Source organism: Dermochelys coriacea, chromosome 24 (assembly GCF_009764565.3).
Source record: "Dermochelys coriacea isolate rDerCor1 chromosome 24, rDerCor1.pri.v4, whole genome shotgun sequence".
NCBI lineage: Eukaryota > Metazoa > Chordata > Testudines > Dermochelyidae > Dermochelys > Dermochelys coriacea.
Genome location: NC_050091.1, coordinates 5,152,982 through 5,178,767, shown reverse-complemented (window position 1 = coordinate 5,178,767; position 25,786 = coordinate 5,152,982). Strand labels below are relative to the sequence as shown.

General features: G+C 52.0%; 1 protein-coding gene across 2 annotated transcripts in view; it reads right to left on the bottom strand.

Moving 5' to 3' along the window:
* The window catches only part of ARHGEF2 (Rho/Rac guanine nucleotide exchange factor 2), a 127,433-nt gene that overhangs the window by 75,099 nt on the left and 26,548 nt on the right, over positions 1–25,786 (bottom strand). For both annotated transcript variants that reach the window (XM_038383029.2, XM_043501893.1), the window contains exons 5-6: positions 24,339–24,378; positions 13,923–14,052 (exon numbers count right to left, since the gene is read on the bottom strand). In XM_038383029.2, the coding sequence (XP_038238957.1) occupies positions 13,923–14,052; positions 24,339–24,378 (170 nt within the window). The remainder of the gene's footprint in view (positions 1–13,922; positions 14,053–24,338; positions 24,379–25,786) is intronic.

Below are 25,786 nucleotides of genomic sequence, written 5' to 3'. Positions count from 1 at the left end.
GACCTCAGGAGGTCATCTAGTCCAATCCCCTGCTCAAAGCAGGACCAATCCCCACCCAGATCCCTAAATGGGCCCCTCAAGGATTGAACTCACAACCTGGGTTTAGCAGGCCAATGCTCAGACCACTGAGCTATCCCTCCCCCCGCCCCCTTAGGAGCGCCTAGCAACCTGTTATCATTGCCCCATCTGAAGGTGGCCCCAGTTGGCTCAGCTAATGAGGGAAGTCAGTGTGGGCTAGTGGTCAGAGCACCAAACTATGACGCAGGAGACAGCAGGTCTGGTCCTGGCTTTGCCACTGCCCTTGAGCAAGCTGCTGTCCCTCTGTGCCTCAGTTTCCCCTTGCACTCCATCTAGTCTATTTAAACTCTTTGGAACAGGATCTCTTGCTATGTGTACGTCCCGCGCCGAGCACGACGGGGCCATGATCTCGGGCGGGACCTCCAGGGGCTGCTGTCATACCTCTATTAATAGATCAAGGGAGAATCAGCAGCTGCAAAGCCGGCACCCGCACCCTGCAGAGAAAACCCAGCACGTCAGACTAACACATGGACGGGCGGCTTGTTGTTCCAGAGGCCCTGGATGAGACCAGTGTCTGGTAAGATCTGCTGTCAGCGGAAAGCCCCTGCAGCAGAGCTGAGGGGAGGTCACATGCCAGGAAGCGGCCCCTTATGGGGAGAAGGGGAAGTGGCTGTGGGGGGGTCCGTCTAGGTTAGTTTCCTTTTCGGAGGCTAGAGCTCTGGCGGAGAGGGCTATGAACAGCAGCTCCCTGGGGAAGGGAGGGGAAGACCAGGCTTAAATGGCAGAGTCCAGGCCCCAAGACAGCAGAGCCGAGGGCTCATCCTCTTCACACGTACTTTCTGGGTGTGGCTGGTGCCCCTGAGCCCCCGTCCATGACACAGACGAGAGCCCGTTGGCATTGCTTGGTACCAATACCCTGCCGCATCCTAGCTCTCCCTCATAAAAAGAATCAGCTCCGTGTGTAAGATGTTGAGGGGCTGGGATTTGATTAGATCCTGGGGGGCAGGGAGGTGTCTGTTGAGCACCAGCAACAACCCCCTAGGCCTGAGGAAGCTAGGAACCCTCCCCCCAATAGATCATTAATGCTGTGGCTCCCCAGGGTGTGATGGTACCAGAACCCCCAAGCTAAGCAGCAAGCAGTCCGGCGGCTGCTTGGAGGGGAAGCTGCCGGGGCTGTGAAAGGAAGGGGTGACGGCTGAGAAAGGGGGTGCTCTTTCCTTGAGTCAGGACCAGCTTCCCCCCTACGGGAGGGTAGCTCAGCTCCTGATGCATGGCGACAGAGGCTCACTCCAGACCCAGTGAGGCATGTTCCGTAGGTGCTCCACCACTGTCTATTCTCAGCCCCTGTGCCCCAAAAATAACACATGGGGGGCTGTTTCACAGCAGCATCGGATGGATGCAGCTGCCAAAGTCTCCATGTTCCTGACCTGCTCTGTCCCTCCCCCTTTTCATTTAGCTAATCCCTGCCTAACACAACCTATCTCCCCCACTCCCCACAAAGTCATGACATTGATCGCTCTCCTCCTATGTTCTGTCCCCAGCCTGGGTTTGTCTGGTCTGTCACACCGTGCGCTCTCCAGGGCGGGAACCGTCTCCTACCCTGTATTTGTACTGGACCTAGCACAACGGGGCTCTGCTCTCAGCTGGTCCCTCGGCTGCTACCCCTGCCCGTTTGCTGCTCTCACCCGGCCCTCGGCCATGCGGCGAGCTGCCAAATCACTAGGAAATCCATCCTCGGCCTCTCTTTTTAGCTGGATTCAAACCCAGCGAGGGGCTGCTGGGCCCACAGGAGACATTCCACTGACTCACCCACCTCCTCCGAGGATGGCCATACATGGGCCTCTGGATCAGGCGTCTTCATTCCTCTGAGCCATGCAGCAGGACGGAGCGGCCAGTGTTCTTCTTATTAGTCCTTCTTTGACTAGCTAATAGAATTGTGGGACTGGAAGGGACCTCGAGAGGTCATCTAGTCCGGTCCCCTGCCCTCATGGCAGGGTTAAGTATTATCTAGACCATCCCAGACAGGGGTTTGTCCAACCTGCTCTTAAAAATCTCCAACGATGGAGATTCCACAACCTCCCTAAGGAATGTATTCCAGTGCTTCACCACTCTGACAGTTAGGACATTTTTCCAAATGTCCAACTTAAACCTCCCTTGCTGCAATTTAAGCCCATTGCTTCTTGTTCTATCCCCTGAGGTTAAGAACAACAATTTTTCTGCTCCTTCTTGTACCAGCCTTTCATCCCCAACAGCTACGAAAGGCCAGGCTCTCTCAAGAGCGAGCCCAGCGCTGGTGAATGGGTTGCAGCGGTTTGTTTATCCACCGAACGGGCACTGAGTAAGAGAGCAGCGAGAGAGACCCCAACCTAGCTGCAGGCCCCATTGTGCTAGGAGCTGTACAGTCAGTGAGGGACTCTCTGGCCCCGACAGCTTCCAGTCTAACCAAACTCAGCCCCCAAGTCATTTAAGCACTTTGGGAAAGGTCACCCTCTGTGACTTGCCCAAGATAAGGGCCACGTTGGAGCCGGGAATTGCATCCAGGTCCCGCATGTCACACACGGTCAGTGTAACCATTGACCCATCCTTCCTCTCTAGCATCCAACTTGTGGATGAGCGGTTTTATTCCAGCCTCTTCCATTTGCCTCGCTGTAGCCTCCCTTCTTCAGCTCCATTCTCTGCTTGTGTGTCCACCATTCACTCTCCCTCTCTAAAAATACTTCAGAAAACCTCAGGTTAAAGAAAACCCTCACAAGCCTACCGACGGGGGGGGGGGGGGGCAGGGAGCAAAGGAGTCAATTGCCCAGGGGCCCAGGCAATTTAAAAGGGCTAGGGGGCCCCCAGGCACCAGTGGCAGCGCAGTGGGGCTAAGGCAGGCTTCCTGCCCGCCCTCACTCTCCACCGCTCCCAGAGGTGGCCGGCCCATCCCTGTGGCCCCTGGGGAGGAAGTCTCCGCATGCTGCCCCCATGCCAACTCTGCAGCTCCCATTGGCCGGGAACTGCAGCCAAGGGGAGCTGCAGGGGCGGTATCTGTGGGCAGCGGTGTGCAGCGACCCCCTGGACCCCCTACCTAGGAGCTGCTGCCAGAGGGGTGTGCTGGTCGCTTTCGGGAGCCGCCCGAGGTAAGTGCCGACCCTCTGACCTCCTCCTGCACCCCAACCCCCTGCCGCAGCTTAGAGCACACACCCAAACTCCCTCCCAGAACCTGCACCCCAACCCCCTGCCCCATCCTGATGAAAGTGAGTGAGGATGGGGGAGAGCAAGCAACAGAGGGAGGGGGGATGGAGTGAACGGGAGCCGAGGCCTCGGAGAAGGGGCGGGGCAGTAGGCGGGGCAAGGATCTTTGGGTTTGCACGCTTAGACAGTTGGCAACCCTACCAGGCGGGCATGTGGAAGCCCTGGCGGTGCCGGAAGAGCGCACCCAGCAGCGCAGCCGGCAGCTCACTGGGCACCAGCCAGCCCATGCTCAGCACCGCCCCAACGTCAGGCAGGCCGTGTATGTGGGGGCCCGTTGACTGTTGTGCCCCGTTCTGGGGCCCGGAATTGCTGTCAGCTGGCCTGACCCCAACAACTGTAACCCAGATACAGCATAAAAAGTCACAGGCCGATTCTCTGCCCAGTGCCGACATCGTAGGTGCAGAGAGAATATAATACCAGGAGCCAGGGAGGGAGGGGTAAAGCAGGTGGTGCGCGGAATTCAGGAGCTGTTTCTGCCAGAATTTGTGGGGGCTGGTCTGTGGGGGTCTTGGGCTAGTGTTGGGTTTCAACAAAAGTTGCAGTGTATGGAACGTTACCAACCTGGTTCCCGTTGCAACTGAGGGGATTGTTTAAATACTAGGAATTGTCCGTGAGGCAGGGCGGGTGAGTGGTTAACCCAAAGGAACAGGGCACGCTCCGGGCACAAAGTTGCAACAGTTTAACACCACCGCTAGTGCACGGCCCGCGGAATGCGAGCGCTGAGGGAGGATGGAGAGCAGCGGATTGAGGTGTGCGATTCTCCAGGCCAAAAATCAGCCAGGAGGATATTTGAAGGCAAACCCCCTAATGGCCACCCTCAGCCCTGGTTTGGTTTCAGCAGCTCTCTTGGCACGGGCATATTATTAGGATGGAAGACCAACAAATTCTGAAGCGCTTTTACCAAGGAAGGCTGCTAGCTGGCTGGCACGTGGGTACCAAAAGCTTCAGAGTGGCCCAATAAGATCGACAATGACAACGTCAACCGCATAGCCAGCCAGCCCACCTAGAGGACTTGCCAGAGACCGATCCAGGCGGCGCTTGCTCTGCAAGGAGGCCCATGTTCCTGTGGGATTTGCCCTGGTGATGAACTAAAGCTGTGATTCCAATTAAGTTTTGTACCTGGTGTGTAATCAAGCACTGGCAAGCGAGAGCCACAGGTTCTATTCCTAGCTCTGCTAGTGGCTCACTGCATGATCTTGTGTGAGTCCCTTCACCTTTCTGTCTCTCCTCATCCATCACCCCAGGTGCATCGAGCAGGTCAAGCTCTGGACCATGGACTCTCAATCTATTTCCCGGTAGTAGCTCACATCTTGTCTCATGGGCATTCCCCACCTGTCAGCCCAGTGTCTCTCCCACTCATGCTACACCACTGGGACCGCTACAGTCATTGCTTAGATTCAGTTCAAGAGCAGCGAGGTTTTGTCCTTTTCAGTTTAGTCACCCTGCTTCCTTTGTTCTCCACTTCATCTCCCCTCTGCTCCACTCCTCTGAACAAGGAGGGGAAACCAGCAGCTGTATGTGATCAGCCAAGTCCCCTGCAGCGTGGGAACATTTCACACAGGAAGAGATCAATCATTACTCCCCTGTTACAGTGAGGAAAGCTGGGGTGATGTTTGCTCACCTATCCAAGCACAGCACCTAAGCAATCACCCCAACCAGCCCAGCTTTTATGGCTTCTATATGCAAAACAGAAAAAAACTATACTTACAGTTTGAATGGTTTGTTTCAGAGTATGGAAAAATCAGAACAATAAAGAACCAAAGTCAAGTCTCCCCGGGGAAGACCACAGTATGTATAGCTCCTCTGTAACATGCTACACAACTCTGCCTGTCACAACAGGAGCTGCATCTTCAGACACCTAATACACGATAGACAGCAGCTCTCTAGACATGTGGAAGGTGCAGTACAGAGAAAACAACATCTTAAGAATTAAAGTTTCAGCCATCACCATAGCTTGCTCCCCCATTCCCTATGGCTTCAATGTGCCCATTATATAGATGGGGAAGCCAAGGCACAGAAAGAAGTGAAGTGACATGCTTAAGGTTGTACAGTAAGTTAGTGGCAGAGCCAGGAACAGAATCTGGGAGTCCAGTGGTTACAGCAGGAAGCTGGGCATTAGGACTCTGCAGTTCTATCCCCAGCTCTGGGAGGGCGCATGGTCTAGATGTTAATGCTGATGCTAGGGAGCCAGGACTACTGTGTGTTTTATCCCCAGCTCTGACTTAATCAATCTTTGAGGAGTCTCTTCCCCACAAGCTCCCTCCTGGGAGGACTCAAATTCCCACTGAAGCCAGTGATCAGCATCTTGCCATATCATGCCTTAAAACAGGGCCAAATGCAGATTCCCTGCAGCCCTCCAGTGGGCAGGGGAGTACTGTCTAGAGCTGGGGGGAGGGGCCTAGAAATCTGGACTCCTGGCTCCGATACTAACTCCCTGTTCATTCTATGTATTTCACTGGCATTTCTCACCATGCGACGTTGTGTCTGAGTGGTGTCCACCCACTGTGCCTAAGTTTTTCCATCTGTATAATGGGGACAACACCACCACCTCCCGCCCCCGGGGTGGTGCGTGGCTGCATTTATGTTTGCTTGGAGATCCTGCTAGAAGAAGGCAAGGTATAGTGCTTCCTTGCCAGACCTCCCCCAGAAACACCCCCTCGCTTTCAGATCCTCCTCCATATCTCCGCTTGATAGTTTCATGTTGAAATTATACAGATTTTCCCCCACAATGGAGATTTGCTACATACTTTCCAACAATAGATACCACATAACCAGGGGTGCTGGAACAATTTTTATAGTGGGGGTGCTGAGAGCCATCGAACCAAACTGTGAACCCTGTATATGAGGGAAACCACTTCAAGCCAGGGGGTGCAGCAGCCCCCATAGTTCCGGCACCTATGCAAATATCCCAGATCCTGTAACACCCACCCCCGTTTGCATAAACTAACCCAACCTGTTTCTGATGCTTCCTCCTTCCAACCATGACACAGCCTGACTGGCGGCTCAATGAGCTTCCTTCAGTCTGCTGGAACCTCAATCACTAAGAATTTCTGTATACAGGTAAGGATCCCACTCAGCTGTTCAAAACATTCCACTCCCATTATGTCACCCCAGTCGCTCTTCAGGGGACTTTCCTATCCTATCACCTCTCATTACAGACCTACGTTTGCCCTCAGCTATGCCCCCACCTGATGACATATCATACTCAGTGTTTTACATTACAGAGGTGGGGCTGAACTCAAAATGTTCCATCACACACATCTGATGAAGTGAGCTGTAGCTCAGGAAAGCTTATGCTCAAATAAATTTGTTAGTCTCTAAGGTGCCACAAGTCCTCCTTTTCTTTTTGCAAATACAGACTAACACGGCTGCTACTCTGAAACACACACACACACACACACACACACACACACACACACACGCTCTCTATAATCACATGCACGCTATACATGTGTATAGCTAGATATAAAAATCACACAGGTTTCAGAGTAGCAGCCGTGTTAGTCTGTATTCGCAAAAAGAAAAGGAGTACTTGTGGCACCTTAGAGACTAACAAATTTATTTGAGCATAAGCTTTCGTGAGCTACAGCTCACTTCATTGGATGCATTTGGTGGAAAAAACAGCTCTCCTCTGTTTTTTCCACCAAATGCATCCGATGAAGTGAGCTGTAGCTCACGAAAGCTTATGCTCTAATAAATTCAAAAATCACACAATTTACATATACAAATTCCACAGTGGTCACAGCGTTTGGTCCTATTGATTTCATTTTACTCTTGCTATGGATCCCAGCTGCAAAGTTTGGACCCACTTTCGCTCTGTTCCGATCCAGGGACTTGGTTTGGCCCATTAGCGGGACAGGTGGTCAGTTAAGAAATTCTGATCTGGATCCAAGCTGGGATTCGCTCCTGCCTCCAGTACGTGGAGGCGGCTGGATCAGGGATTTAACCCCTGTCCCTGCCTCCTCCTGGTCAGTCTTTGTCCCTCGCCTGCTTACCCTATTTAGACTGTGACAGGTTAATGTTGAGGGTTGCCAAGCCTCCAGGATTGGCCTGGAGTCTCCAAGAATTAAAGATGAAAATGTAACTAAAGATGTCATGTAATAAAACCTCCAGGAATGTGTCCAACCAAAACTGGCAACCCTCTCCCTCTTCATCACAGAGCAGTGCCTGTAAAATTAACTTACACAGCTGAACCAGCCTTTAAGGAGATCCTGCCCCACAGCCTCCTATCCAAGCCAGGCATCAGCACCCTGCAGGATCAGGCCCTAAAACAGGCTGACCTGCAGATTCCCTGCATCCCGCAGGCTGGGATCCTGTCTCTTTAAATAAATGAGAGGGCAGGTTTCACCTGCTTCTTAACAGCCAGATCTAAAGTGCCCTGCTGTCAATGGAAGCACTCAGTGGGCATCAGATCGGGTCCTAAAAGAGAATCTTTGAACTGCTGTGGGAGTGGCCGTAGCATGTGATAAATCACTTCCCAGGAAGTTCTGCCTAGGCCCGGCCCCAGCCATTAAAACAGCATCCTAACCACTAGGATGGTGTGTTTTTCTTTGTTTTCATTAGCCAGTGAAATATTCAAACCAGTCCAGCGCTGAATTCTATGTAATGCTCATGAGCAGCTCAGTGGGTTTATTTTTAAAACACACACAGTATTCTGATTTTAGAACATGAGTCATGTCTAAAAATAGCGGAGGATGAAGAAAAGGGGACACTGGAGTAGTGTTTGGGCGGAGGAGCGCTTCCAAACTTTTTGCAAACGGACACACAAACTGCCCGCTGCGTTTGCCCACTGCTAGAGAGCAGCTGCCTCTGGGGTGGAACATGACGACCGTTTAGGAGCTCACAGCCACAGTGGGCAGGGATCACTCAGCTAGCATGCAAATGTGGCCACCTCTAGGGTGGAATAATGTAGCTCTTTAGTAGCTCACAGCAATGCTACGCAGCAACTCACCCACCCAGCATGGAAATGTAGCCACCCATGGTTGGAACACATCAGCTGTATCGTAGCTCACAGTACGACTGCCCAGAGATTGCTCACTCATCACAGAAATACAACCACCTTTGCAGCAGAATGCAGCAGCTGTTTAGTAGCTCACAGCAATGCTGCACCAGGCTCGCTAACTCTGAATGGAAACGCAGCCCTTTCTAGGGCGGAGCACTGCTGCTGCTGAACAACTACACAGCAATTCGGCAGAACCATTTCGGGCAGGAGGTAAAGAAGAGTCTCATACTCAACTGAAACTGCATGGGGAATTGAAGGAAGCGAAATGTGAGTGCCCACAAGGGACAGTGGCAAGGACTTCAAGGTTAACACTCGTGCAAAAAAGTGTCAAAGGACTGTGAAGAACCAGAAATAGGTTCTGTTCCACCTCTCCTCCACACAACACTGGCTGTAGCAGCAACACACACACACACCCCCTCAGCAGCACACTCGTGGCTCAGTTCATGGAGAGAGCCCCTCCTAGAGAATCACCTCCACCATGCCCTCCAGCAACACCTCCTCCCCCGCAAGAACACAGAGCCTATTTCACAGGCTGCCTGCTGGAGGAGGACTTGGGGAAATCCATACAGTGTAGCATGGTAGAAAAGGCTCTTTTTGGTGCTTATCAGAGAAGGTAGCTCCCCGCTGATTAACCTGGGCAGCTAAGAAATGAGAAAGCCAGGTGACACACAGCTATAGCAAAAAGAAAAGGAGTACTTGTGGCACCTTAGAGACTAACAAATTTATTAGAGCTGTGGCTCACGAAAGCTTATGCTCTAATAAATTTGTTAGTCTCTAAGGTGCCACAAGTACTCCTTTTCTTTTTGCGAATACAGACTAACACGGCTGCTACTCTGAAACAGCTATAGCAAAAACCCTTGTTCTAGAACGGCCAGCTGCATTACAACACATGTCCTGCCATGCCAGGGCCAGCACGGGAAAGGCCCAACCTGATCACTCAACCAGGGCCCTTCTCCCATCCCAGAAACACCGAGCAGCTGGGCTCAATTAGCGGCTGAGTCAGGGAGCAGAGAGACGTCCGCTCCGTGCCACTTTGAAGGCGATTCAAACCCACAGGCGGGTGGGCGGCCCTGTCGAAACTTATTGCTAGAGAGACAAAAATACCCTACAGGATCGGAGATCTGAGCATGTAACAGCCGGGTCGCGTTTATTCACCACTTGGGAAGCTGGCAGCACCCCAGGGCCCAGGAGGTAACGTGAATGTGGGACCCCGGAGGTGACGGGGTGGGAACGCGATTGCTAGACACAGCGAGGGCAAGAAGGCTTCCAGCACTCCTCCGTCCACCTTCCACTTTGGCCTCGCAACAGCTGAGAGCTCCCCATATACCAGGCAATCTCCTCCACGGCTTGGCACCTTCTCAGGAGCATGTCCGGAGCGTTATTAGACTGCAACTGCAAGGATGGGGGCACAAGGATCAGATCCTGAGCGAGTGAAAACAGGCTGCCAACAGGCCAGTAGGGCTGCGTCAATTTCACTCTGGCCCCTAGTCTCTTTCCACGTCACATAGTAGGGTACTGGGCAGTTGTATGGGGCTTTGCAATCCCACTGCCGCTTGGAAGCTGGGGCAGTTTGGTCATCCCGCTTTCCCATTTTACAGATGGGAAAGCTCAGGCTTGGAGATCAAATGACATGAGGGAATCAATGTCAAAGCCAGGGTCTGACCTCAGGAGTTCTTAGGCCCCAGTCCTGTGCTCAGGCCATTAGGGTAAATTACTCTGCACATTTGTGTGTCACCTGCAAACAATCCCACTTGCTGCACAACTAGGAATCTAGCAGCATCTCCCACACTATACTGCAATTCATAGCCAGGGATTTATTCCTCCTGGGAAGTTTGAGGATATTCCCCGCTTTTCCCAGCCATCTGAGAGCAGCTATTATTGTCTCCTCCTCTTTAGCTATGCATCGGGTCAGGATTTCCTGGAACACAGATCACAGGCAGGGGATCGAGCGAAGAGAGCTAATGTCAGAAATGGAGACACCAGATCCCCATATGGGTTTAGGTCCGAATTCACAGCTCGAATCTTTCTTTAGGGTGAGTCAGAGTTGAATTCTCTAGACATCAGCCAGTTTGGACTGGGATTTCCATATCTCCCCAACATCAGGATCTAGGTTGAGGTTCAGCCCCTAACAGAGGCACAAAGTTACAGGCTGTAAAATTACCCAGTCCCTTTTAAAACACAAGGCTGCATAGTCTAGCGGCTGGAACACTGGGCCAGCAATTAGGAGAGCCAGGTTTTAGTCCAGGCTCTGACCCTGGCCTGCTGGGTGACCTCGGGCAAGGCATTTACCCTCCCCGTGTCTCAGTTTCTCCATCTCTAAAGCAGGGATTCGCTCTATCTTGCTTTGGAAAGTGCTTTGAGATCCCTGGATGAAAGCCTCGAAGTACGAAGCATTATTGAGCTTTTTCATGAAGATCCCTGTGTTGATTATGTAGGTCCTAAAGGCCAGTGGTTTAGTATTTGGGGGTGAAGAGCTAGTGGGGAAGGGAAGAGTTCAGGCTCCCAGTTTAAGCACATCCCTGTTTTGCTAGGCAGACAGAACGCCTGATGCAATTGTTACATGAAACCCTGTGTGTCCTGCCGGTTTGGCAAAGAATGTCTAAACAGATTATTTTTCCCCGTCCAGCTGGGGATCGCTTTAAAGTCGAACAGAAACGACTGGTTCCTGACTACAGCCCTGCAACCACAATCCCAGACTTCCTGAAAGCAACCCTGCTCGGTGGAGAGAGAAGGGGGGAGAGGTTAAGGAATGAACACCTTCTCCTTCCCTGAAATGAGAGACTCAGTCGGGTAACTACTCAAAAGGTAATTTATGAAAGCAACTTTCCGGGGGCCCCTGACCCATGTCCCGAGTCTGATCCCTTCTAAGCAAAACAAACTAGCAACTGCAGGGCAGTTCAAATCTTGTTCTCTAGCCGCTTCTTGGGCTCCAGGAAGCACTTTGGATCCAAACCAGCTGACATCAGCTTCCCTGGGGTTTTCTAACCAGCCTCAAATCTCTCTCTTTATCATCTCTAATGCTTCCTCTGCACCCCTTGACCTCCAGCTAACTGCACACACAAGCAACAGCTAGGCAGGAGGTATTATCCAATGGTTAGCACAGGTGCGGATGCCAGAACTCCTGGGTTCTCCAGGCAGTCTCTGCCACCAGCTTGCGGAGTGACCTCAAGCAAATCCCCTCCGGCCCTTCGGCTTAGTCTCTGGAAAGCAGGCATGCAGTGCTGCGAGGCTTAGCTCAATTGTGTCTATAAGACACTTTGAGATCCTCCGATCAAAGATGCTCCCACTGGCCTGCTGGGTGACCTCTGGCATCTCCCTTCCCCCTCTGTTTCCCCTCCCACCCTTTGTCTGGGGCAGGGACTTTCTTTCCTTGTGTGTCCGTAAGCACAAGGGGGCCCCACTCTCAGACAGAGCTCCTGGGGCACAGAAACGTTTTCATTCCATTTCCCACCTTCCTCCCTCCCTCCCTCCCATGATTAATAAGCAACAGTGAAATGCACAGGAGACCGTTTAAATTGCTACAACCTCCTGGCGCCCCATGACTCAAGCATCAAGCGACAGCCTAGATCATCTCAGGCCAAGGGCAGGCTAGTGGGGAAACAGACTTGGAAACAGCTGTTGAATGGAGCGAAAAACAAGACCAAGCCAGCCTCTGAAGGAGAGGTGCAGCATTCCCTCTCCCTCCTCCACACTTGGGGCCAAGAGGTGAAAGTTGCCAGTGGTTTCTTAACCATGCAAAAAGGTGTGGGGGGATGAGCAAATCTGTACTCCTGGGCCGACTAGTAACGCTGTGAACAGCTGGCTGCTAATCTGCCTCGCCCCTGAACGGAGAGGAAGGATTACATTGGGGAGGCTAGTCGGGATTAATGGTTTCTGCCAAGCTGGAGAAGAGAGTCCACAGCCCTGCTTCCCCTCGGTTTCTGGGGGTGGGATTCAATCCTGTGGGCCCCCAGCCAGCAGCAGGGACAGAGTCCGTGTGCTGGATGCGGCAGCCCAGGGTACAACAGAACCAGCCGCTCCAACGCTGCACACCCCTTGCTGAAGGTAGCCTGGGGGCAGGACTGAGGTGCCCGAGGGACCCTGAGAGCAGTAAGGGCTGGGGCTGGCTCCAGCCAACTCCAGGACTGTGGGAGGTTCGAGCCCCTTCTACTGGGCTCTGCACTGGTGAATTCAGCCCCATATCTGTGCTACGCATGGGATCAGGACAGAGAGGTCCCCACCCCACCCCCCAATCTCTAGAGGGATGCTTTGGAGGAAGCTGGAGGGGGGGAACCCATAATGCACCCAGGCAAGCGTGCACAGCTGCACCTGTTCTGCACCCATGGCACCCTGTTCTGCAAGGGCTGGGCCTGAGGGCTACAGAGCCAGAGCTCTGCAAAAAGAGCCTCAGAGGGGTTTAACCCAGCTGCCTAATCCACGCCCATCAGGAGGAACGAGGCTGCACCCTGCAGATGCTATTGAGAGAAAAGCAACATTTCCTGTTGTTTGCCCAGCCCTGGAGAGGAAAGGCAAGACAAGCCAGAGTGAAAATCTGCAGTGTGCTGAATGGGCGAGCCTGCATGTGGCACCACTGCCCTCCAGTGGAGGGAATCGGCACTGCCCAGCTATGTGTCATGAGCCCTGTATTGGTGATTCCCCGTTAGCTCAAGACAGAAGGGACCAACTAACTATTTCCTGGGGGCTGCCAGGCAATCCTAAATAATGGCTCTGAGCACTCACATAGGGCTAGTCACATGTGGCTCTCAAAAGCATTTTACAAAGGTGGATAAATAACATTATCCCCCTGGAACAGGACACTGAGGCATGATGGAGCAGGACCATCACTAGGCCAAGGAGTCTGGGATAGAACCCAAGAGTCCTGAGCTCAGTGTACCCACTAATGGCTGATGGTGCTCAGCGCTCCTGGGAGAATCTGTTGTCTGTGCCCATCTACTGGTAAGCAGTGGCAGGAAACTCTCTGAAACACATGCTCCAGGACCCGGACCTGATTAAAGGAAGCCATGGTGAGCAAGGCAGAGCATTGCACGCGCTCACTAGAGAAACCAACTCTTCCTACTGCACAGCCTACCCGTTCCTTCATGAGGTAGGAAAAGGTTTTCACTTCCTCAACCATAAGGCAGCTGCTTTGCTAGATACACCCGGTTTTGAGGAACCAAGAGGCTGAGCAGATGGCCCAATGAAGGGGAATTCCAGGGTACGGCAGGGAGGGGGGAGGTTACATCCCACTGGAGCTGCCTGCCAGGGCAGAGGATGGATCGCAGGGAATCCGTCACCACGAGGTTACTGATTCTGATCCAGTCTGGATCAAAAGCACCGGGGTGATGAGCCAACATCTCACAGAGAATGCCACTTACCTGAGCTGCCAGGCACCCTGGGAGGGGAGGTCTCCCACAAGTCCTACCGTTTTCCTTAGCTGATGGGGTCCCAGCAACAGCGGGCGTTCCCCACTCTAACCCTTAGGCAACACTTCCTTCCCACAGCTGGGAAGAGAACTCAGGAGTCCTGACATCCACTCACATGCTCCAACCATGAAACAACACTCCCCATCCAAAGCTGGGAAGAGAACCCAGGAGTTCCTGATCACAAGCTCCAACCAGGAGGCCCCAGGTTCCGCCCCCCCCCCCAAGCCAGTCCCCGGCTGGGTCACAAACCCAGTGATCCCTCCTACCTTCGACTTGCCCGTCATCTTCATGAGGAAGCTCAGGGTTCGTCCTAGAGGGCTCCCCTCCTGGTGCTGGCTCTCCTGGTCTCTGGCCTCCCCGGCAGCGTCCAGCTGTCCGCAGCTCCCAGCATTAAAGCTGCAGGGGAAGGAGGATAAAAACAAAAAACACCACAGGCGCTAAAGACAAACAATCCCCCTATTTTCTTGTTGTTGTTAAAAGGGCAGGAAATAGGGAGGGGCCAGCGCCCCCAGCTGAGGGAAGCGCACACAGAGCCCTCTGTTTGCTTAGGCAGCCTTAGATGTTGGGCTGGGCCATTGGGTTTGTAGCCTCATCCCCTTTGCACAGGAAGGAAGAGGGTGGGGATTTCACGCACCCCTGAGCTCAGGCGCTCAGAAGCCACGGTGATGGGCAGCAGTTTATAATCCGCTTGATCCAGAGAGATGGGACACAAACAAGTCCGCACAAATCAACGAAAAGGAGGTGGTTGGGGGGAGCACTGCAGGTAAATTCCTCCCATCCTTCCACCTCCGGCCTATCCCACTGTCCTGACATCAAGATTGGGCGCCCTTCGAAGAGACCTGCCACAAGTCACTGGGCCCCACGCAGGAATCAGGGTGGGAATCTGCCGGCTGTACCCCGAGAGGAAGGATGGACTTGTGGTTAAGAGACTACCCAGGCTACGTGGGTTCTAATCCCAGCCCTGCCACTAGCCTCCTGGGTGGCCTTGGGCAAGTCACTTGCCTGTCTCCGCACAGAAATTTCAGTCCCAAGGCTCTGTCAAAAGCCAGCAGTCCCCTTGCTGTCACCACCATCAGGAATGCAGACCCTTAGCACCAGGATCACAGAAAGAGCCATCCATGGTAAAGGAATAGATGCTGTTCCAGCAGGGTAAGTTTCCTACATTAGCATTACGGGGGTCCCTCATTCTGGGTCTTTTGCTACCCGTGCCTTGGCAGGGTGAGGTGTGCTCCAGAAGTCACCCCTGCAGAGACTACAAGTATGTTACACACACACACACACACACACACACACACACACACATACACAGCGAGGACAGGAGTAGGTCCCAGGCAGAGACCTGATTCCAAAGCCAAGAGACGCAGAGCGATAAGAAAGCCCCCTTTCCCCCATCCCCCGGAGCAGGCTCCTGTTTGTGCTGACCAAGGGGAAGGGAAGGCAGAGAGAAAAGGGTCCCATCCACGGTGTGAAACGGACGCAGACCTAGGCTAGGTTAGCACTGATGACTCAGTGCCCAGCACATAGTCCAGCCCACGCAGCTTCCAGATACCCTCTCTATACCTGGCGCCCTGCAGGCAGCCAGCGAGAGATCGGCCTTTATCAAAGCCAGGGGAGAGGCACCGCTCAGTAATCCCAACCCTGAAATAACAAAGCCCCCAGCTGGCCAGTTCCCCCTAATGAAGATGGGAATGGGCTGTGACAGGGGATGGATGGATGGAGATCATGGTAATCCTCTCGGCAGGGCGGGGCGGAGGAGGGGGCGGGGGGAGACCTGGACATCTGCAGCCTGGCAGGGTGGGGAGGTGCGGGAGCCAGGCAGAGGATTACAGTCAAAGCCTGCCCAAGGGCCTAGAGGTAAAATGGAAGTGTGAGATTCCAGCTGCATCACAGCTACAGCTACTTTACGCCATGCTGGCAGCTACCTGGGGACAGACGTGAAATGAGCGGGAGGGTCTCAGCCTAGCCCCTAGCAGGACAGGCCACAGGGAGCCATCTCCCCTTGGCCCTAGAGGACACAGGCTCAGGGCAGGCAGCATCTCCAGGTATGGCCAGCACCGGGCACAACAGGGCCCTGCTCGTGCTGGGGTCTTGTGCTTTCCCCAGGGTTACAGAAGATTGCAACATGGGAGTTCTTATTGCACCAACCAAGGAGAGGGGGTGTTCAGGGGGGGAGGGGCAGAGCTGTGGGGTGAGGCTGGAGGTGCTGCTTATGGGATGGGGAGCTGTTTACCCCAAGCCTGGGGGGAGAGGGAGCCCCCCTGTGCTCTTAGCAGGGGGAGCTGCATTCCTGCTCTGGGAATCACTGTCTTACAGATACTAGGGGACAGCACGATTGGTTGGGGTGGGGCTTGCCCTGCCGCTGCCCCAATCCAGGGCCATGATCCGGCACCTCTCACATCGCCCACTGAGAACAACAGTGCCAGGGCCCTGAGCAAACATGGGCCAGGCTCCCAGGGGGCGGGCGCCGCGCACAAGGGCGCCTCTGTCTGTGAAGCAGGGTGGGGAATGAGCCTTCGCGCTAATTAACGGTGGGGAATTCTGAGCAAGGCAGGCCCATTAAGGAGAGGTCAGTTAACACATCTGTGTGGCTGCAAAGAGCTTTTGTCCCACACGGCTCGGAGGCATGCGGCGTGCCCGCTGGCTGGAAAGGGGACCACATTCTCATTGCAACCACAGGGATAAACGGCAGCTGAAAGCTGGTTGGACGGGGTGAGCTGGTCATCCCCACCCCTGGCTGCAATCGACAGGGAGGGAAGGGAATACAACGAGGCCAGTGCATGCAGCATGGGCTTGGCTATCAAGGACAATTCAGCGTTGCCAACTCTGGCAGTATCGTTTGGGGTTTTTCATAAAGTCCCCAGCTCCAGGAGTCAGGGGATTAAGGAGGTGGAATTTCATTCCCCCATAGTCCACAGACCCCAATTCAAGGTTTTTCCCCGACCCTTTCCTGGGCGGGGAGCCCTACAAAGAATTACAGCACTGCAGGGCTGGAAGGGACATCAAGAGGTCATCAAGTCCAGCTGGGCAGGACCAAGTAAACCCAGAACATCTCTGACATCCCTGTCCTTAAAACCTCCAATGACGGGGATTCCACAACCTCCCTTGCAAGCCTGTTCCAGAGCCTAACTCTCCTGAGAGTTAAAAAGATTTTCCTAATATCTAACCTAAATCTCCCTTGCTGCAGATTAAGCCCATAACTTCTTGTCCTGCCTTCCATGGACACAGAGAATGATTGATCACCGTCCTCTTTGTAACACCCCCTAACAGATTTGAAGACAGTTTTCAGCTCCCCTCCTCCCCCGGCCTGTCTTCTCTTCTCAAGACTCAATGTGCCCATACACACTAAAGGGATTGCATGGCTTGAACCATACTGGTGTGGGTGAAGCGGCACAAGATTGTGTGCGTAGAAAAGGTCCAAGAGAGCACACAAGTTTTCACACTAACTCAGCAAGAGAAGAATTATTTTCCCCCATATAACAGATTGGGAAACTGAGGCACAGATCCTCAGTCAGAGGTATTGAGGTTCCTAACTCCTATTGAAATCAATGGGATTTGGGGCACCCAAATACCTTCGAGGATCTGGGCCTAAATTCAGCAGAGGTAAACAAAAAGCAGAAATAGGGGAGGGTAAGGTCCAGTTTGGGTAGCTACATTCCAGCTACCTCCCCCTGCAGTTTCAATTGGATATGGCCTACGTCTTCACTTCCTGTCCTAAACCCTGCTAGTTCTAATAACCTGAGGTGCTGTTAGTAGCACAGGGACATGTACTGATTTAACTCACAGCTTTCACTGGATCCCTGGGAGTTCTGCCCCAGGCCAGCAGGATTTCACCCATGCTTTTTCACAAGAACTGGCCAGAATGAACCAATATTTTTCTTTTCAGGTCAGCTCCAAATCAGGAAGCTGCTCTCCACAAGCAATCGCTGGTAGCCCATGGCTCCATTCATCCCCTCCCACCAGCTCCCGCGACAGATCCCTCAGCGCTGGCTGCCCCGCCTGACACAGACGCAAACGATGGAGGACAGTGTGTGACAGGCAGCTCGGAAGACATTCAGGGAAATGGTGGGGTCTAGCAGTCGGAGCAAGGGAATCACAAGCCCAAGCTTTGCATTCCCAGCCCCGAGAGTAGAGTTTGATGGTCAGAGCAGCAGGACATGGGTTCTCTTTTCTAGCTCTGGGAGGGGAACTGGGTCTAGCGTAGGAAGAGCAGGTGGTGGGTTCTGTTCTCAGTTCTGCTACCACTGGACTAGATATACTTCATGATCTATGCTGGCTTTTAGCAGCATAGACCCTGGCCACAGAAATCTCATTGAGGGACGAGTTTGTGGCGGACGAAAATTAACGCAGCCTCGGTGTGCTCAAAAAGCGGGGGTGGAGGGCAAGTCCAGTGCACATGAATACACTGGCTAGGAACATAATCATCATCTCTCTGTTACGGATGGGGAAACTGAAGCACGGAATGGGGAAGCAACTTACCCAAAGTCACCCACCAAGTGACAAATAGACAACAGAATTTCAGGTTAAAGACAGAAAGGATCTCCTCCAACCGTGTGCAGGATCTAATCCTGACTCCGTGGCTTGGGCTCTCACCAGTAGGCAATACTGGAGAATGCTATCTCAATTAGCACAGCTGGTTGAAACTTTTTTGTCTACATTTTTCCCCCCCAAAAAAACACTAGAAACTTCCCTGAGGAAACCAAAATTTCATCCAGACTTTTTTGTTTTAAAAAAAAAAAAAAAAAAAAAAAAAAAAAAAGCCAAACCCCACAAACCTGAACCCCAACCCCCACCCCCACCCCTGCCGCCAACTGGGAAAAGAAAAAAAAAGACTCTTGATTTTTGTTTTAAATGAAAACCCAAACAGGGAGACAAAAACAACCCCCACTCCCCACTTTCATCAACTTATAAAAAACAAAATGCATTTCTGAAACAACTCTACCAGTCATTCAGCTAGAGTCATCTACTCGAAGAGCCTAACAGCAGTATTGCCATCCCAAGCATTCTAGAATAATGAACCAGTCCCCCCCCCGCAAAAAAAAGCCCGCTCACCCATTTTACTTTAAAAATCCTGAAACTTTGAAAAGTAACTAATGTCGGGTTATCTTTTAGTTCACATTCTGCCTTTTGAGCTTTTAGGGAATCACATCTCCAAACTTTACAAGAGAGCTAGAAACTTACTTTAAGAAAAAAAAAAGAAAAAAGAAAGAAAGCAAGCAAGCAAGCAGAGGGTCTCCCATCACATGACCCCAGGAGCTAGAGCTTTAAGGAAAAAACCCACTGAATAGCATAAAACTTGCAATAAAGCAGCCAGAGATGGCGATGCTGTAATATGCAAAGGCAGTGAACTATGACAGATCGGCCAGGCCTGAGACCAGATCTGTTAAGGCATTTTGGTGCCTAGTGTGATTTTCAGCAGGTGCCTATCTGCATCTTCAAATCTTTACAAGTCTGGTACCAGCCTCCCAGGAATCTCAAACCCTTCCCTTACTATCTGCGACAAATACCCCCCTTCCACCGGAAGCAGAGACCAGCAGTCTCTGCAGATGCCAGGACACCTCACCTGGGGGAGGCTTTGCCCAAGGCATAAATATGAATGAAGCCTGTTAATAGCAGGCAGGTGGCCACAGCTGACTGCCCGACTGGGCCAGCCAGTGAATGAAGTATGCCCCAATCCTGCCCTCTCAGCACAGCCCGTGCTGGGTTTGTGACCACAACCGGAGGGGGATAAAACAGAAGCTTTCTACCCAGCTTGGAGCATCGCTATGGATTTTCTCAGCAGGACCGCCTCTGCCCCTGCCCGCAGGTCCTCCTCCTGCCAGAAGCGGCATTCAAGCCTTTTCTACACCCCTAGGTTGGAGCTAGTCTCCTTCTAGAGGGCATATTTCTCTCTGGCCCCCATCACTCTGTGAAACTTTTATCCTCACAGCACCTCTGTGAGGCAGGAAGCACCGTTATCTCCAGCATCCAGAAGCGGAACTGAGACATGCGGAGATGAAGGCCCAAAACCACACAGGTATTTAGGCCAGGGGCACTGAAATAGGGGGGTCCAGGGGGCCATGGCCCCTCATTTTTTACCAGCCATAAGGGTGAGCGATGGGGGGGGCACGGAGAGGAGCACCTTGGGGGCAGAGTCTCAGAGGAAAGGGGAGGCACAGGGGTGGGGCCTGAGGGGAAGGGCAGCACAGGGGGAGGGTCTCAGGTGCCAGTGGGCCCCCCACCCACTTTTAGGGAGTTCCACTCCTGATTTAGGCCTCTCTAATTTCTGTTGAAGTTAGACACCTAAATACTAGGGCTGTCAATTAATCGCAGTTAACTCACGTGATTAACTCAAAAAAGTTAATCGCACTGTTAAATTTCAATTGGCATTCTATTGTTTATTAAATATTTTTGGATGTTTTTCTACATAGTCAAATGTATTGATTTCTATTGCAACACAGAATTCAAAGTGTACAGTGCTCACTTTATATTATTTTTATTACAAATATTTGCACAGTAAAAAGTATAAACAAAAGAATAGTATTTTTCAATTCACCTCAGACAAGTACTGTAGTGCAAGCTCTATTGTGAAAGTGTAACTTACAAATGTAGATTTTTTTAGTTACATAACTGCACTCAGAAACAAAACAATGCAAAACTTTAGAGCCTACAAGTCCACTCGGTCCTACTTCTTGCTCAGCCAATCTCTAAGACAAACAAGTTTATTTACCTTTGCAGGAGATACTGCTGCCAGCTTCTTATTTACAATGTCACCAGAAAGTGAGAACAGGCATTCACATGGCACTTTTGTAGCCAGCGTTGTAAGGTATTTACTTGCCAGATATGCTAAATATTTGTATGCCCCTTCATGCTTCCGTGATGATGATGTTCGTTAAAAAAAATAGTGCGTTGATTAAATTTGTGACTGAACTCCTTGGGGAGAATTGTATGTCCCCTGCTCTGTTTTACCCGCATTCTGCCATATATTTCATGTTCTAGCAGTCTCAGATGATGACCCAGCACATGTTTGATTTACAAACACTGTCACTGCAGATTTGACAAAATGCAAAGAAGGTACCAATGTGAGATTGCTAAAGATAGCTACAGTACGTGACCCAATGTTTAAGAATTTCAAATGCCGACCAAAATCTGAGAGGGACGAGGCATGGCACATGCTTTCAGAAGTCTTAAAAGAGGAACAATCCGATGCGGAAACTACAGAACCCGAACTACCAGAAAAGAAAATCAACCTTCTGCTGGTAGCATCTGACTCAGATGATGAAAATGAACATGCATCGGTCCACTCTGCTTTGGATTGTTATTGAACAGAACCCATCATCAGAATGGACGCATGTCCCCTGGAAATGGTGGATGAACCATGAAGGGACATATGAATCTTTAGCGCTTCTGGTATGTAAATACCTTGAGATGCTGGTTACAACAGTGCCATGCGAATGCCTGTTCTCATTTTCAAGTGACATTGTAAACAAGAAGTGGGCACCATTACCTCCTGCAAATGTAACCAAACTTGTTTATCTGGACGATTGGCTAAACAAGAAGTAGGACTGAGTGGACTTGTAGGCACTAAAGTTTTACATTGTTTTATTTTTCCATGCAGTTTTTTTTGTACATAATTCAACATTTGTAAGTTCAACTTTCATGATAAAGAGATTGCACTACAGTGCTTGTATTAGAAGAAATGAAAAATACAATTTATTTTGTTTTTTTACAGTGCAAATATTTGTATTCAAAAATAGAAAATGAACACTGTACACTTTATATTCTGTGTTGTAACTGAAATCAATATATTTGAAAATAATCCAAACATTTAAATAAATAGTATTCTATTATTGTTTAACAGTGCAATTAATTGTACAATTACTTTTTTTAATTAAAAAAATTAATCATGATTAATCGTGCAATCGCTTGACAGCACTATTAAATACCTTTGAGGATCTGGCCTAAGTGATTTGCCCAAGGTCACCCACAGCCCCTGTGGTACAGCAAGGAACTGAACGCAGTTGCAGGCTCCTGGCCTGTCTCCCCCAGCCTAAGAACGGCTGACCCCACATGCCCAGACTCTACTCAGCCCCTTTCTGAGGGGCACAGTTCGATGCTTCAGACACCCGACCCATCAGGTAACAACTCCCACACTGTACGGACGCAGCTCTTCCTCCAGCACTTGGCACAAAAACCCACCCGCTTCCCACCGGAGACGCTCTCTGGCTTTTAGAGTCAATTGATCAAGCCCAGTGGGAGGTGGCTGATCAGTCACAGGCGAGACTACGCAGTGTATTGGAGTGGGCCTCCCAGCCCGGATCCGCAGATGGTGAGACTCATGCTAGTCCTCTAAAACCAGCGTGCTTTGAAGTTGTGCCTCAGTCTAGTGGCTGGGCTCTAGGACCTTGCGAGGCGGGAAGGCCCCAGAGCTTGGGCTGCAGCCTGAATGTCTGCACCGCAATGAAACAGCCGCTTGGGCTCCGGCTGAGTCAGCTGGCAGGGGGCCAGTGGCGGGTGTCTAATTGCAGTGTAGACGTAGATTTCTGTGGCAGAGCAGGGAACTGAACCTACTTCTTCCCATTCCTCTTGAGGTGGCTTTGGCCAGGGCCCCAAGTGCCGTAGCAAACCCCAGCATGCTGGCTGGGCTAACAAAGCAGTGAGAACTGGGGCCCTGCAGCCGGGAGATTCTGGCTGCCTGACTCAGACGAGTTACTCAGGGTTTGCATCAGTCACATTCCATGAGCCGACCCGGATCGTGACATCCAGGGGCAGCGACGCAGCAGCTGTACTTGCCCGGGAAAGGACTTCGGAAACGCGTGGGCTCAAGAGGATGCTTGAGCAAACCAAATGAAATTGACAGCTTAAAGGGACGCCCAGATGCATTAAACTCTCTGTCATCTGGAATTCCCTCTCATCGGAGTTAGGTACTGGAGTCCACTGGGCCCAGATCCACAAAGGTATTTAGGTTTCTAACTTCCACTGAAATCAGGAGCCCAAACACCTCTGTGGATCTGCACGATGGTAAATGTCCCCACTAAATCCTTTATTCAAGCAAATCTTCAGGCTTTAAATAGCTCTCAGCAGCTTGTAATCTGCTTCTATGACTCTATCCACACAAGGGAAACTTTTCCCACGGTTGCAGTGCGATTTGTATCAGGAATCGCATGAATTAGGGCCCTACTGATTTCACGGCCATGAAAAATGTGTCACAGACCACGAAATAAGCCCTTCCCCGTGAAATCCAGTCTCCCCCTTGCTGCTGGGACTGCCCCTGCCGGGAGCACTGCTAGTCCAGGCCAGGCTAGGGAGGGACAGGACTTGTCCTTTCCCTGCACGGCAGGCTCTGGTGGGGAGATCAGACCCACCTCACAGAAGGGAGGGTGGTACCTCTGCACCCTCACTTCTGCGCTGCAGCAGCCTGAGGGTGTCTGTGCTTGGGCATTCAGCCCTCCCACCCCCCCCAGCTCCTGCTGGGGCTCGGGGTGCCCATTTTTCCGGGGGCCTCCAAATTGGCCGGAGTCCTTGGACACTGGTCGGCACTAGCAGCTCAGGGCCCCCAGCTGGGGCACTTCCAGCAGGGCAGGGGAGACTGGCGTCACCTCCACCTCCGGGAACCTCCTCCTGCAGGAAGCTCCGAGGCTGCTGCCTTCAGAGCTGAGCTCAGCACAGAAGTGAGGGTGGCAATCCTGCGACACCGCCTCCCCCCTTGTGACCCGACCCCACCCTGATCCCCTTTTCAGTCAGAACCCCCAAAGTTACAACACCCTGAAATTTCAGGGGGTAAACATCCAAAATCATGAAATTGACCAATTTAAAAACCCTCTGGCTGTGAAATTCACCAAAATGTACCGTGAATTTGGTAGAGCCCTACTCATGATATTTGGTGTCTTTTCTTAAAGCGTCTGCTCCTGGAGTCATGGGATTAGGAGAGAATTTCAGCTGCTGCTGCTTTTTTTTTTTTTTAAAGCAAGTTTCTAGCTCTCACAATTGCAAACAGAAGCTTGAAAATGTGAATCCCATTGGCTCCAAAACCAAAAGGTAAATAAAAAGAACCTCAAGTTTACTGGTTTTATTTTTTAAATCTTGTGATTTGCGGGGGAGGGGCGGGCAGAAGGGCCCGACTCATGATTCTGAAGCCACCAATTCAGCAACAGCAAGTGGGGGGCTGGGAATCCAGGTTCTCAGTCCATTTGAAGTCTGGCGTCAATTAAACCTACTCCATACGGTACTGGACTAACAGGGGTCCTTAGCCTCTTAACCATTCAGGGTTTGGGGAATGGCTTATTATTATTTGTATTATGGTAGCATCGAGAGGCGGCTGCTGAGATCATGCTTGGCACGGTACACAGACATAGTGAGAGACAGCTCTTGCCCTGAAAAACTCAGAAACATAGAAAAAAGAAACAAAGGGATAACTAAAGCCCAGCAATGATGAAGCTCCTCGCATGAATAGGTCTCAAAGTGCTTTAAAAGAGGAGGTCAGGATCATTAACCTCACTTTACCGGTAGGGAAACTGAGGCACGGAGCAGCCTTGCCCAAAGTCACACAAGGAGCCTATACCAGAGCCAGGGACAGAACCCAGACCGCCCGAGGCAAACGTCTCTGTCTTACCCACAGAGGACCATCCTCCTTCTCCAAGTACAGCCACTCCACTGTAATACACCCAGAAACAGCTTGACGATGAGCAAACGCCACTGAGCCTTACCCATTGGCGAGGTCCGTCCCAGAAGCGAAGAGGGAGATTTCTGCAAAGGTGAAAACAAAAAGATGGTAGGAAGCCGTAGCCCAGAGGCCAATGAAGAGATTCCCAGCACGATCCAAGTCCTGTGGGCTACAGCTACACTAAACAAACCACTATGACAACGATCCAGCACCCTGCAGCTTCCTAGAGATACCACAAGGCTCGGGATCAGGACCGGAGAACACAGGAGCGTAATAGCAGAGCGCCGGCTCCAGTTAACGTTGAGTCTTGCTTTCTGTCTAATGGTCAACTACTCCAAGTGCTCAATTGTCTTGCAACGTGCTGTGCTCAGGGGTAGGGGTATGGCTAATGGTCCAGCTCTGGGGCCCTTTGAGTAAGGGGGTCTTGAGATACAGCCCCCTAGAACTAGCAATTTACAAAATCGCCCAGCTCTGATAACTTCTTTTGTGCACCCTGAGGGCATGAATGAGAGGTTTAAGTTTCACCTCTCTCCCCATGCTGGTAGGGCAGAAGGCCCCACCGGGCAACCTCACCTCGGTGCTAAAGTTTTTGGGGGTTTCATTGATTTAGGAGGGAAGCAACAGCTCAGCAGATGGCTCAGTACAGAGATTCAGAGCCGGGCTGGCCCCCGAGGGCGAAAGCCAGGGGACGTCATTGCGCTGCAAAGTCACAGAAATCTCCCCACTGAAACCCAAGGCTGCTCCGGAGACGCACGGTGGACTCAGGAAGGGGCGGCCCATAAGGCAGCGGTCACAAAGCCAAGGGCCTGGTGGTTTCCTCACACACACAGGAAACAGTCAACGTGCTGGAGAGAACACCGAGCATCAGCACTGCGGGACGAGACCCTCTCCGAGGGAAACGCTCTCCCTAGAGAGAGGTCACTCCCCTCTCAGGGGAGAGGGCACCAGCGAAAGGCTGATGTGCCCCTTACAGCCTGCTTGGGCCTGGCTTTGGGCTGGCTCTCTGCCCCCAGCAGAGTCTCCCACCTTAGCAAGGGGATCAGGTGGGAAGCTGACCCAGGTCGCTTTGATCCGGCTTCCTCGCAAGGGGTAGGAGTCTGCCCTCTGCCCGACAGTGGCTATCACCGGGGAGGGAATGCGGGGCCTTCCCAATCTTATAGCTGCACTCAATTGCTGGTGACAACATGGCCCAGTTCCTCTCCTCCCTGTCCGATGAGAGCATGGCTTGAGGGGGCAGGCATAGGCACCAACTCTGGGGGTGCTCAGCACCCCTGGAGCTGGCCACCAACCAGCTCTTCAGCAGCTGCCCCACCCATCAGCTGTGGAGCAGGGCTGCCCCGCCACTGACCCCTTTCTGCCCCCAGTGTCCTTCAGGCAAGAAGGGGCAGAAAGGAACGAGCAGGGAGGGGCGAGAGGCGCTCAGGGGAGGGGGTCTCAGGGGAGGGGGCAGAGCCGAGGGGGAGGGGCCCAGTGAGAGGCACCCACCATCAA